Source organism: Coffea arabica, chromosome 7c, assembly GCF_036785885.1.
Source record: "Coffea arabica cultivar ET-39 chromosome 7c, Coffea Arabica ET-39 HiFi, whole genome shotgun sequence".
NCBI lineage: Eukaryota > Viridiplantae > Streptophyta > Magnoliopsida > Gentianales > Rubiaceae > Coffea > Coffea arabica.
The window spans coordinates 5039265-5053149 of record NC_092322.1 but is presented as its reverse complement, the minus strand read 5'-3'; the positions used below and the strand labels follow the sequence as shown (position 1 = coordinate 5053149).

Genomic DNA, 13885 nt, shown 5'->3' with positions numbered 1-13885 from the left:
ACGTAGCGTGCATGCATTTAGACTCGTAATCACATGCACTGACAATACATAAAAGATTTATCATTTTCTTATATGATAAAGAACGTTGAAAGAAGCGCTGTTAATATTTGCAAGTGCTAATACAAGCTCCCTTTTGTTTTGTCATCCCTTCTTTGGGTTAGAAATACGAGCTCCCTTTTGACGGACGGTATGTATGAAAATATGCATGTTACAACGCCCTATCTTCAGCATTTCTTTGTGTACATTTCCTCTAGAGCCCAAAAAATCTGATGGTTACTGTCACGTGAATAAACATCTCAATAATATTATATATGGTCAGCGATGCAAGGTACCAGGTCCTACCAATATGGATGAAGCTTTGAGAAATGCATGGAGACATGAATATTTATTGGCTCATCTAAAGTCAAAGAAAGAACAACATCAAAGGCATTTTATAAACGGCAATGCGACCCGGAATCTGATTATATTAAAAGAAGGTCCCTTATAGACGTGGTATCTGATGTGGGTTTGAATTTTCTTCTCAAGAAGCGAGGGGACGTCCACTAGATTTCAATCCAGATCGTGGGTTTCATGATGTCAGGTGCATCAAGTCAATCAGCCCAATCCCTTAAAATTAAATTAAGCAAAGCTTGGAATTTTAAGGAATGTTCCATGTGCCGCTAGTCTTCCTATCTTCGTCTCTGAGTAACCCTATCTACTAGGAGTACGCGCTTAATTCATTCTTCTATTGCTGACTTGTCTCCTGTTTTATATCGATTGGTCCGAAGTTGCGGATGACGTTCCCAGTGTTTCAGACTCCTAACTACCTTGTTACTTTTTTTTTTTTTTTTCGGATAATTTAAGTACTTAAAATGACATATTCGGCCCTAATATAGTGAAGAGTTGGCAACAAAGGATCGGCCCGTAAATACTCCCTTCGTCTCACTTTTATAGTCCTTTTTTTTCACCTGTCCCAAATTATAGACTACTTTTCATTTGAAGAATATAATTATCTTTTAATTTCTCTAAAATACTCATATTAAATGTAGGTTGTTATTAGTATAAATTATCTTATTTAATATATATTATTATTGAATATAACCTACCCCATTTAACACATGTGGATTTTCCAAAATATATTAATGTATGAATAAGGATTGATTCTTTCTTGACCATCAATTCAAGTTCCCATAAACTATCAATTCAAGTTTCCATAAATAATTAATATAAAGTCGTACTCTATTTAATTTAAGGGTATTTTAAAAAAATAGCAACTTACATTTGTTTTCCAATAAAGTTAACTAAATTTTTAAAATTGTGTGAAAAAAAAACTATGGCTATTAAAATGAAATGTAGGGAGTATATGGGATTGGAGAAGTCGGGATTCAACCATCACCAAGTGAACTTCTAGAAAATTCTGGAGAAAAGTGCAAGTCAAAAAATTTGATTCCTTGACTTGAACCAGACTCTCTCTGTGGCCAACTACTCCAAAAATAGTTGGTTCAACCAATCTCTGTTTAGTTCATTAACAGAGCTACATGCGGTTGCACTTCCAGCTTGGGCAATCTTGTGTCCATAAATTATGCAGGGATCCCATTTCATAACAGACCAGTGGCACCATTTGATTCAACCTCAACATCGGAAAATTCAATGATAGGATGCCTGCATTTCGTGGTATAATTTTGTACATGCGAACCTCAGGAAATCAGATTCCACAATGGCCAAATCTTGTAAAGATGTTGGGTTATTTTCTAATTTCACCGCGAGAAAATGCACTTTGTCAAAATTATGCTTTTTTCAGCCGAAAGGGGTTTAAAACAAGAAGATCTTTTGACTTCATCAGTTCGAGAACTGGGCCTCTGAAGTTTGAACGCAGTGCCCCCGGTTTCACAAACACCTGCGATTCTCTGTTGATAGCTTTCCAATTTCGTCTATTCAAATCTCTCTTTCTTTCTTTTTTTTTTTTTTCACTTTGTTCTCCACTTTATTCCCTTAACAATCCTCGTTTCTTTTTTGGGTCAACAGTCATGTTGATAACGATAAATCTACATGCTTTCTACCATCCATCAGCGCCGAGCAGGCAACAAAGATTAGAATTAGCACAAGTTGCAGCACATGCATTTCTAGTCTTTTAACTGTCGGCAACTTGGCATGCCAGCCCGGCTTTAGACCTATTCTATTCTGATGATTATTTTTTGTTGCAATACCTTGGGCCAATGTCAGCTAGAATCTTTTAAGAAGAAAGTTGTTGTCATGTGAAGTCATGAGTATTACCATATGATATTCTGCAGAATCTATCTATCTATCTATCTATGTATGATCTTTGAATGAATTCGTTAATCAAGAACCCGTAGTACTTTCGAGGCCTTAATTGGTGCTTTGATTTGATAACGACGCCATTCATTAGCGGTAACTTGCGTGATGGACTAATATTCATCTTTTTTGTCTGCGTACGCTGACCACTATTCACTACCGGTAATTTTCAACTTTAGTGATGTTTTATCTCTCACAAATGAAAAGGCCAACAAGACATCCCAAAAGCCAAAAGCCAAAAAAAAGAAGAAGCATACTCTTCAAGCCTATCAGATCTCAGTATTCACATCAAAATGGGCCATCCATAGAAAATTTGAAATGGATCGTGGAGAGCTTTGTTAGGGGAAATGCGTGGATTGTGCGACATTCCAAAATACACGTCCTCCTAAAGTACCGTATAAAAGTAATACGTGTTATGTGCATTAATTGTGGGAGGATTGATGTTTTAACATTTCAAACACGTACCTTGAAATTGCGTCTAATGCTATATGGCAATCCGTTTCCAAATCGTGCGGTCGTTATCCCCTTCTGGAAAGCGGACTTTAATTCAAAGAGATTTTTTTGAAAATTCAATTTAGATTTTTTTGAAAATTTTTAATTTGATTTCTAGTTTAGAGTAAAACTGCAAACGAGTAGGGTCGAGTTTTAAACTATCGAGTCGAGTTGGACTTGTCAATATGCGAGTTCAAGTTCGAATTCGAACACGTCGAGTCAAAAAATTAAAACTCGAGCTCGATTCAATTTAGGAAAGAGAAAATTCAAACTCGACTCGTTTCTGACTCGTGAGTTTGACTAGATTTCTGGCTTGCGAGGAACTCGAAATCAACTCGATTTTAATCGATGTAAAGGTATTTTTGTAATTTTATATCAACTCGAACTCTTCAAGTGACTCGTCGAGCAATTGAGCCTAACAAATGGCTGCTCGAGTTCGACTCGTATATATTAACTCTCGGCTCGAGCTCAGTATAGATCGACCTAGAGTCGAGCTCTGACTCAAGCTGTTCGAGCTCGCGAGCGGCTTGAGTCGATTGCAGCCCTAGTTTGAAGAACAACAGGTACTGCTGTGCTCTTTTTAATCCCTACCACAAAGATGAATGAACGTAAAACGCCCAAACAGACGAGCAAAACCTGGTCGATTTTTTACGTGTTGCAAACGTCAGGAGTGTGATCACAACAACGACATCTTTTTTTCGATTCCAATCCGTGCCTATAGTCCACAGGCTGGATCAAATAAATAACCTCAGACATAGATCGAGATTTTTCGTGCTGCAGATGTTGGACACAGACACGCACACGGACTTGACTCGTTTTAAGCTATCTTAAAGTTTATCGTCGGAGTGCTAAACAAACTGCTAGTAATTTATCGTAATGTCATGCTATAAATCGCGTAAAGATGGAACGACTGATCAGATTTTGGGATTGCGTTTTGAAATTGTGTTATGCAATGATGAAATCTCCGACCCCAGCAGCTTCAGAAACGGAGATGAAGGACTAATTGGTCAACGGCCGAGATTAATGATGCACCAGGTAGAAATTAGAAATTTCCCCATAATTAAGTGGTTATAGTCTATCATCCACATAAGTAGCTACCATGCATGACGAAAAAAGGTCTGCAGCAGCCTAATATTTCTTGGTCATCCTCAACGTGACATCATGAGTTAAACCAAAGATCCAGCACAGCCACCATCCCCAGGAAACGAGTAAAAGCTTTTCCAGGACATTCTAGAACGTGACTGTCAACCAAAGGTTTTCAAAAGCCATTGGACTACATCAACATGTAACGTTTATTTCTTGTCCTTGTCGATTTCCTCTGTAAATTGAGGATCAAAAAAACCCGAGCAACACGCCATGAATAGAAGCCAAGAAACTGAACCGTACTTTGTCGAGTAAAACACACAACGGGTCTTTTGTCTCACGCCCTGTGCCATTCTCTGTCTCATTTTTTATTATATTATTATTTTTCCTTCATAAACATATAGTTCTTTTTTGTTTCATTAAGATCTAATAACTATTAATTCAGTAATAAATAAATACAACAGCTTCAAAAAAGTAATATATAATAGAAAATTAAAAAATACAACAGAAAATTCATAAACAATCTCATTTTTTATGCATTTTGATTTTTTGAGTTTGTTAAATTTTGTATATTACTGAATTAATAGTTATTGGATCTTAAGGAAATAAAAAAGAACTAAAACATGACGTTTATGAAGGAGAAATAGCAATATAATAAAAAATGGGATAGAGAATAGCACAGGATTAGAATGTGGGACAGAAGATCCGTTGCGAGTAAAACATGCTATATACCATCTCACGTCTAAAATCTTGAAAAATAAGAAATAAAAAAAAACATGGCACATTAATTAAGGAATTTTATAAACTTTTTTTTTTAAAACGAAAATGAAATTTATAAGAGTAACCCCTCCAAATACGTCACCTGAGGAAGTGTTACAAAAATATAAGTTGCCAATGACACGAGTTGCGTGGTGGAACGAAGTGAGTATTGGTAATTTCGTCGTTGCATTACTGAAAGTTCCGTCTTCACGAGAGCCACTCCCATTTATTGCATAGTCATAATCAAACATCAAATCCATAGTTAAACATCGATTATTGAATTTATTCTAATAATTTTTTTTTTTTTTTTTTTTGTGTGGAAGGTTTCATCTCCCATGCATTTGTTTAGGAACCACCATAGAAATATGTGAAGGTGGCACTGTTGGTACTATTGGTACGATTTGCAAAGCCGGTAGCACCACGAGCCTAATAGGAGACTGCCGCCACGGGGACATCTCTCTAATACCGACGGGCTACGAGTGTGTGTGTGGGTATGTATTTATAAAATTGGAGTGATCTTTGGTGATATGAGCTAACCTTGACTATCAAATTGTTAATCCCTCGTGAATACAACAAACACCAAATCACTCTTTCAGGGAGGAGATTTGGCCGAGCCTTTTGTCATGTACCTTCATTCTCTATTTGACTCTGGTCAGCTACCACCTTTATTCTTACGCCAATTTGCGACAAACAAAGCCATCATTAGGAATGAATTTGGATTTTTAACTGTTTTCTGACTTGTTTTTCCCCCCTTGTCATTTCTGTGGTCGTCTAGAATTTCTGTTTCTCCAATTTATTTATTTTCCTTCTTTTCACTATTTTGTTCGGCGGCATTAAAAGTCTCCCTTTTACTCTTCCAAGTTCACACCCACCTTTCAGCGTTGGCCTTCAATCATCAATCGCTATATATATTCAGGCTATTTCAGACCCTTTCTCAGCGCGTCTTTAAGAACTCTCACTAGCAAGTTACCACCAACATATACTACTTATTTTGAAGCGAGCAAAAACATGGCTACGTTTGTATCCTTCTTCACAGTAGCCCTTCTTTTCAGCTTGCTGTCACTATCTTTTGCTGGTCGTCCTGAGCCGGCTTTTGTTGATGCCACCCTGATGAAAACTCAGCAACACGTAAGTGTCTAATTCTCTGTTCCCCTGTTTTTCAAGTTTTCACCTCTGCAGACATGCTGAGATGGTCTTTATGCTCATCTTTTTTTCTGATGGGGTGCTCGTATTCGATTTATTTCTGCAGGAAGTAGAAGCAAAGCAAGCAGAGATGGAAGAAACCTGCGGAGGAGTTGGGGAGGAAGAATGTTTGATGAGGAGGACTCTTGCTGCTCATCTTGATTACATCTATACCCAGAATCATAAGCCGTAGTAATTCAAGGAAAGACATTTTTGGTTGTTACATATAGGCAAATAGCTGCTTGTACAACTTCTATGATCATGCAAACTTCGATTCCAGTGACCTGAAAAACATGTGATCATTAGACGTGATTGACTTGGCTCAAGTATAATCTTGTTTTGCTAGTTAATTTCTGACCACTGCTATTAAAAACTGCCTGTTTAGTGCTTGGTGCCTGGATTTCTGAACAGACTCATGTACTCAGGATGCGTTAAATTCCTTAGGATCTCTCAGTTTCTTTCTCTTTTTGTGGATAGAAATGAGGAATAATATCTCTTTCTTCGTATGCGAAGCACCTGTAATTACAGTCTTTCATCCATTGCAGCAATTTCTTCTCTTTGCTGACTGTATTTTTAGCAGGAATGATCGGTTTCCTGAAATATACAATCTCTCCGCTTCTGGTTGCCTTTGATACGTTTATACACCGCGACCTAAAAGAACTACCAAAGACGATGATGATGTTCCCGGTGAAAAAAAATGACCTACTCGAAAAGAGAAGAGAAAAAAATAAATAAATAGCAAGTTAGTTACCAACAAAAAAAAAAAAGGAGGTCGGTAAAGCAGTAAGAGGGGCTGACGCTGAAGACTCCAGTTCCGTGTGGTTGACTTAGATTCAAAAGTCAATTAAACGGGAATAAAAAAACGTTCGACCAAACACATACACCGTAGCCAGTAGCCTCCGGGGGCATAACCTGTAACTCAATGTACTTTAACAGAGACGCCTTGCTATACTATATAATCAAGTTGAGTACTTTAGTATTTCATTCGGTTTCAGAGTCCGCCCAAAGCAACAATTAATGAAAGCTCACGGGTCAACTAAAGGAATATTTATGATTACCGAATAGTAATCACACGTAATTGCATATTTATGGATCCTCATCTACACCAGTGATCCGTTGTTCCAAGGTGGCTTCGTACTTTTTCTGCGATAGGGATCACAGCACTGGAAGCAAATTGTACAGAAGAAAGGAACATTTTATCTGTTTGTTCATTTTCAGAATTTAATGGAAACAACTACATTTTTAGATTTCAGGCGGGGGAAATAAAGCAAGTACCCAAGGTCACAGGTTGATGTTGATGAGGTTGGTTGACAGTTGAGACATTATTATTATTGTTACTCCAACCTAGTAATGAGTAATGACCATTACCATACTACTGGTTACTACTATTAAATGGTTGCAGTAATAAATATTAGCGCAATAAAAATTTCTCCGAATCGCAGCCGTTAGTTCCACGAGAACAATTCATTCATTTCACCTCATCATACATTTAGCCTAAACCTTGCGGCTTACAATGCGAATAGAAGGATTTGGGTATGTTCTGGGAGGTGGTCCTGAACCTAAATGAAATGTTGTCTCTGCAACAGCGGCCTGGCCGGCAGCATGCACTGATATCTTATCTTCACGCACAGCGGAGCTCTCCCTCCTCTGATGCAGATTAGATAACTCGTCAGTGTGTATGTTGCATGTCCCATTATTACTCATTTATCACCAATTTCATTTACATCATGAAATTTGGATCTGTTTCGGTGTACATGCCAATTGGATTCTAAGTAGTCCAGTTGCAGACCTATCATCTTCGACATTAAATTCTCCTGAAACAGCAGTAGTCAAAGTTGCTCCTTTTTTTTTTTTTTTTTTTGGTTTTGGGGGGGGGGGGGGTTTGGATTAGGAGATGGAAAGTATTGGAAACATGGTGCGGCCATTGCAGAAACATTGCCCTAATAATCCAACGGTTTGCATGGGAGAATGCAAGTAGTAGTAGTACATGTGAAAGCCCAGCCACCAACCCAGATTCGGTCAAATGATAGTTTACAACGTTTCCTGCAATCGGTCCAAGTTGAATCATCAAATGACTGCTTGCCGCTTCAACTAATAATGCTTTGGTGGGTATCATTCCATTAGTTTAATTATTCTATGGAGGGGTGCCACTGCCTATATTTACTCATTGTCCACCTTATTCTCGGTTTAATTACGAAAAGATAAATAAAATCGGGTGAAGTGGGAATCTGTCAACCCACTCTTGGCAGCAATTCTTGTCACAACATTGAAAGCCGAAGTCCCTTTAGCGAAAGCGTCTATGAACATGAATTTCTTCCACTCCCCAATGCATATGAGAATTTCATTCTATGACTAGGAGATTTACTATGATTCTATGACTAGAATCTAATTTGCTGCTATTGTGGCAAGCTATTTTTTTCATTAAATTAAAAAAAAATGATGACAACAATATCTAGCCCAATAGTATTCCTTGTTTAAAGTTTTAAGTAAGAGTCATGTAATGTAATGGGAGATTAGGTGTATGTTCCCCTTCAATTTTAATTTTTTACTTTAATAAAATTTGGCTGGCATCTCACCCCCCCTTCCCCCCCCCCCCCCTATTAGGGTATGCTGGAAAAAAAATCTACCAACTCACATATTTTACCCCATTTAATGCGTGCGACACTACATCATCTAAAAGGAGAGAAAAAAAAAAAAAGAAAAAGGCCTAAGTTTGTAATTTTCCACTCTCTCTCCTTTCTTCTCATTTCATTCGATACACTTACTTTTTTTGGCAACCTTCAGCCAAATAATGCATGTGTGCCACAAACGCTAGTCACAATAATAAAAGAAAGACACATGTAGGATAAATAATTCGAGCAAGATGACAAAATTACGAACATAAACGCATTGGACTGAAGTTACGAAGCCCATTTGTAAAGAGTATTGGGCCGGTGATCAAAAAAAATATGTGATGGCCCGAATTATCAACAGCGTCAGGAGTCAGAGAGGAACTTTCTGAAATCTGCAGAGGAGTAGGAAGACGGAGTCTCCTTTCGGCTTGGAAGTGTTGATCCAAAGCCTGATAAATGTTCGGGAGAAGGAGGTTTTTGTCGTTTCCTTTGGTTATTGGAGCTGTTGTGTAAGCTTCCATGCCTTGTTCTTATTTTTTCTTGAATTTGTGTATGTCTATGTGTAGATTTGCTTGAGTGCTCCCCTGCTATGTGAATTGGCTGCGATTCAAGATTGGAAATTTTTATGCCTTTTCTTCCCCTGAATGCTTCTGAACGAGTCATAGCTATTTAATTTCAAGCCAGTGAAAATTTTGTTGCTTTTATTATGGCATGAAGTTTCGAGGTATGGTGTTGTGCCCAAAAATTCGTAGAATAAACAAATGCTAACTGTGGTTATTATTGGAGAATGATGGTTAAATTCACAGTATTAATTGGGAGAGGTTAGACTTCATGAGTGAAGTATAGGCACTCTGGCAAGAATAAACTGATTTGCAATGGCACGCTAGCAAGGACAATTTTTCTTGAATTGGAGTTAGATGGTATTGATTAGTGATATTCATGTTGAGAGGCCTCTTTAATTCAGTGTTGTCTCAAATGGTAATGAGGAACTTTAGATAAGTAGCATTACCTATAAAAACTTGGGTTAGTCATGAAAACATCATCCATGCTCTTTGTGGGCATTTACACTGATAAAATCATTTCTGATAAATGTAGAAAGGAAATGAGGAGACCATAGGCATTTTGAAGATAGCGAAGAGTAATATGTATTGAATATTGAGAGATTATGTGCTGCTGTTAAAATTTGAGTTTGCATAGTGGAACTGCCTGCTGAATGTCATACCCCTGAACTTTAGTGCTGGTCAATGAAGTGAGACTGGTATGGTTCTTAAAGGCTTGATGCTTGGTATTTGGATGTCAGTGTCACAACATGAAACTCGTACAGGTTTTCGGTGCTGTTAGTAATTCCCTCAAGGTTTTAGAATGTTTCTGATATGTGTGGTAAATTGGACAGGCCATACTCAATCGAGGGTGCTGTTGAATTTGTTATACGGGAATACTAGTTGGGATGCATTTATGCGGTTAAAAAGAGTCAATTTGTCATTTGCTTGTCTGGTAGGAAATGCTCCTTTGAAGATACACCTGTGCTTCTAAAATGATTTTGTGAATGGAAACCTTATTTCAGTATCTACGGCTTAACAAGTGTGGTGGAACCAAAGCTGTGCTTCTTGTCCAAGTGTGTTGGTGAAATTCTTAATGCAGGTTTAAATCCTAACAAAAACTTAATATTTTGACTGTATGTTGTGTTGAACAGCCTTCAGATTATTCAGACTTCACCCTCCATTTTGGGTGGAAAGAATGTTGAGAAGTCAGTATTCCTTGAGAATCTTGCTAGATTCAGTTTCTATATGAAGATTTTTTGATATCCTGATTGCCTTTGTTTGACGCTTGGATTGGCTTGCTGCATTTGCTTGGGTGTTTCTCGCTGGCTTCACCTCTGTTTTGACCGATGTCATGTGCATTACATAGCTGTTTTGGTAGACATGTTTGTTGTGACTAAGCCTTTTGCTAAAGCTGTTAATAATTAGCTTTTATGGCACAATCACTGAAAGGGAGAATTCAGCAGTTGTGAAGCATTTTCGGGTAATACAGTAGATGGATGCGAGCAGTGGACAATGTCCTAAGTTGATATTAATCAGAGCCATAGATTCTCTCCCAATGTTGGGGTGACAGAAAGTGGCACAGACCCGACTTCCTAATAGCTGCCATTTATTAGTCTTGATATCCCAGAATGGATGGAGCATCAAGCAAGGTCTCTGTAAAAGTTATGAAGTCACCATCCCGAGGACCTAAACTCTTTCTAGCACTCTAACCTAAAAGTTTAGTCATTTATTCATCAGGTTAACTGATTCTGTAATTCATGCACAATTCAAGTATCTAATATTAATTGCTGAATGATTTGTTCTGCAGGATTGGGGTCGTCTCTGGAAAAGCTATTTTTGGGCCTCCACTTGATGACTACTGGAAGAAGAAACTTAAAGAAGAGGCGGCAGCAAAAGAGAATAAGCAAGCTTCTCATAGCTGATGATATAATCTCCTCAAAAGTATACAAGGCCATGATATTGTGATTCATCCAAGTCTCTTAAGAACTGATAACAGCAACGAATGTTGCCTTCGGAAGGCAGTTTGCCCATCAACTTCTTTTAGGGATACCAGTATCTGCTATCTGGTTATGGTTTTGGCAGACCCGTTCAACTCCAGAAGTTTGTGTTGCAAAATGAATCATGTCATTGGTATCTAGGATTCAAGGTGTTTTATTGTTTTTCATTTGCTTTAAGCTTGATTCTACTATGGCCAAACATATGTAGAAGATTTATATGCAATTGAGGAGTTTCTTAGTGTATCAGAAACGAATTGTACCACACATTTAAGATTATAATATCCAAGTTAACGATTTCAGAAGCTGGCAACAGCTCAATGCTTTCGGCTGACGCCGCTTGCTTCTGTTACAAGCCAAAACTGCATAATGAAATCAAGGTAAGACCAAGTAATTCTCTTGCCTATGTTCACGTAGTTTCCTGAACATAACCGAGTGAAATTTACCCTACGTAGAAAGTAGAGGGAAGATGAACAGTTGATGCAATTGAGATGCAAGCAATATTCTTCCACATATTCACGGCAACTATACGTGCAAGTACAAAGCCCAAGATGAACTCGGGGAAAGAATCTAGTGAGCTGCGACCAATACCAAACAAAGGATAACCGATTAATATGTCGGCACCAAAATCCATGGACTACTCAGAATGTGCAAACATAAGCAAAGGCATATGGAAGCAGCGGCAGACTTTCTACTGACGTGTTGAACAACTTCGATCCCCCTATCAATCACCTCATCATGGACAGCATCAATGCTACTTCTCAAACGCTCGGCTATCTTTTCAAGTAGAAATTCCAGAAAAGACCTGACGCTCTCAAACGTCACCCTTCCAGTTACATCAAGGACAAGTTTCCTGTTGTTCGGAACTGCCAAAGTGGAAGACATCTTCCTCGTCCACCCACTGTCTTCATTCTCACAAGATAATTTGCTCGGTTTGGATCCAAACGACATCAATTTTCTCTGAATTAAAGCCTTTTGATCTTTACTAGGGCTCAGTAAAAGTTCGCTAGGTAGGTATTTCGAATCAGGAGCTGCATCCCTACTATGTGCATCAGCCAAAACTTGGTGAGAGCTCCTGACAAGAGTTTCTACGGCGACATTGCACAATGATGACAGCATTTCCTTTACTTTAGATTCATGCTTGGGATTTGTCATCCCAGAAAAGAGTTCATCATAAGGATTGATGCCCATCGTTTTGTCAAGAAAAACAGTAACCGCTGTACTCACGAACATTTGTACACAATCCCCAATCACTTCTCGACATTTATCCTCAAGTAGCACATTGACCCACTTAGCAGTAGAGTTCGATTCATAAATATCATGATCCGCATTTGAGGAACCATTCAATTGCTTATTCGAATAATAAGTCACAACCAAATTCCTCGCAAAGCTGCCGACAACAACAGAGGCAAAACCAGAGCCTGCCTCCGAAAAAAGCTTATCCAATATTCTGTCAGAAAAATCTGATTTTGGACTGATGGAACCGCCACTCCTCAGTTTCTCCTGCCTATTACCACGCAATATTCCCACAGTCAGAGCAGTAGTAATCCTCATCAGAGACTCTGAAATCTCATCTGACCTAGCAATCTTCGATATTTGCCTCAAACTACTGGGAATTTGATCAGAATCAGATTGTATGAACTCTTTTAAATCTCTAGAAACGACACCAACTGCCTCCGCTGAATCAGACACCATCTCAGCTACGGCGACAAGGGCGCCCAAGAGCTTTGACAATCTTTTCCTCTTCTTTACCACAGAAGGCAAGTGATAGAATTTATATGCGCCATAAAATGCACCAAAGGCAAGAACCCACTTCTTCTTCTTCTTAGTATAATCAAAAGCCCACTTCAAGAAATCCAAATCCATACAAATGAAGCCCAATTACTCTCAAAGACAGACTTTTTCGTTGGTCCTCAAGAAAAGTGCACGTTTTTCTGAATTCTCAAGAAATCTAACCAGAAGTGCTAATATGTGTCAAAGGCTCAAATATTGCTTTTCTATGACAATTTTGCAGACATAGTTCCAAGGATGCGTGTATCCACTAATGAGGTGTGTAGTATTATCCATAATTTCAAAGATTTGTACACAAACCTGGGAGGAAAAGTTGAAAAGAAGTTATGATGCAGAGGCAGTTGCAGAGGGACGTAGCTGACGTTGGTTTCTTGCAACGAATAGCAGAAGGGGCCTGTGTGCACGTACTAGTAGCCTGTAAAAGGCCAAATTGAAGCTGATCCACTAGGAATTTTGCATGCCGTTGCCTGATAGGATAACTAAAACCACGACAGCTGTGTCGTTTCTGTATTATGGCCCTCAATTCTATAGGTGGAATGGCTGCAAGATCCGAGTATATGAATACATAATTGGTTATGGATATGGATCATTTATCCTGTTTATCTTTTGTTTTGTACAGGTGAGACTTGAGAGGGATACGGATGATGAATTGTAAATTGATGACCGCGGCCTGCGTATCGTTCGCTTTTGGTCCCAAACAGCTACTTTTCCAACTTCCTGGATTTGATTTGACAAGTCAATCCAGTTATAATTCTTTTGCCAGCAAAGTCGGCTTCTTGCATGCACCGTACTACAGATGTTGTTGCCTCCAATGGATAGGGAACTGGCATTTAACCAAGTGCACCTTATTTTTCAGCCATACCAATAAATGAATAATTCGACGAAGCTAACTCTCTCTTATTTCTCAATTTGTGACAAATGTACTTTAAAGCGTAGTGCGGGGAAACCTGGCAGTTACACTTTTTGCCCTTTCACTTTCGTTGCGTTTCTTTCTTTTCATTTTCTCCAACCGAGGCCCACGAAGGGAAGAATAGTTTTGGTGAAACATTTTCGTCTTGTTTCTCTTTAGTGATCTATCCTCTAGGTTGGAGTTGTCTTGGCCATTCCTATTACATATGTAACTTGCATCTTATTTTTT

General features: G+C 38.5%; 2 protein-coding genes across 2 annotated transcripts; one reads left to right on the top strand and one right to left on the bottom strand.

Moving 5' to 3' along the window:
* The first annotated feature begins 5497 nt into the window (after window positions 1-5497).
* LOC113698444 (phytosulfokines 3-like) lies at window positions 5498-6314 on the top strand. The gene is made up of 2 exons (XM_027218267.2): window positions 5498-5754; window positions 5876-6314. Exons 1-2 carry the CDS (start codon window positions 5635-5637, stop codon window positions 5999-6001), a joined length of 246 nt encoding a protein of 81 aa, XP_027074068.1. The 5' UTR covers window positions 5498-5634; the 3' UTR covers window positions 6002-6314.
* Window positions 6315-11442: 5128 nt separating this feature from the next.
* On the bottom strand, window positions 11443-13414 carry LOC113699022 (protein PHLOEM PROTEIN 2-LIKE A10-like). Its single transcript, XM_027219060.2, has one exon. The coding sequence runs from the start codon at window positions 12820-12822 to the stop codon at window positions 11566-11568; it is 1257 nt and encodes a 418-aa protein (XP_027074861.1). The 5' UTR covers window positions 12823-13414; the 3' UTR covers window positions 11443-11565.
* Between the last annotated feature and the right edge of the window lie 471 nt (window positions 13415-13885).

Coding starts and splice junctions, on each gene's coding strand:
- LOC113699022 (XM_027219060.2), bottom strand. CDS start 12,822: ATGGATTTGGATTTCTTGAAGTGGGCTTTTGATTATACTAAGAAGAAG.
- LOC113698444 (XM_027218267.2), top strand. CDS start 5,635: ATGGCTACGTTTGTATCCTTCTTCACAGTAGCCCTTCTTTTCAGCTTG. Junction 5,755..5,875: donor TGATGAAAACTCAGCAACAC/GTAAGTGTCTAA, acceptor TTATTTCTGCAG/GAAGTAGAAGCAAAGCAAGC.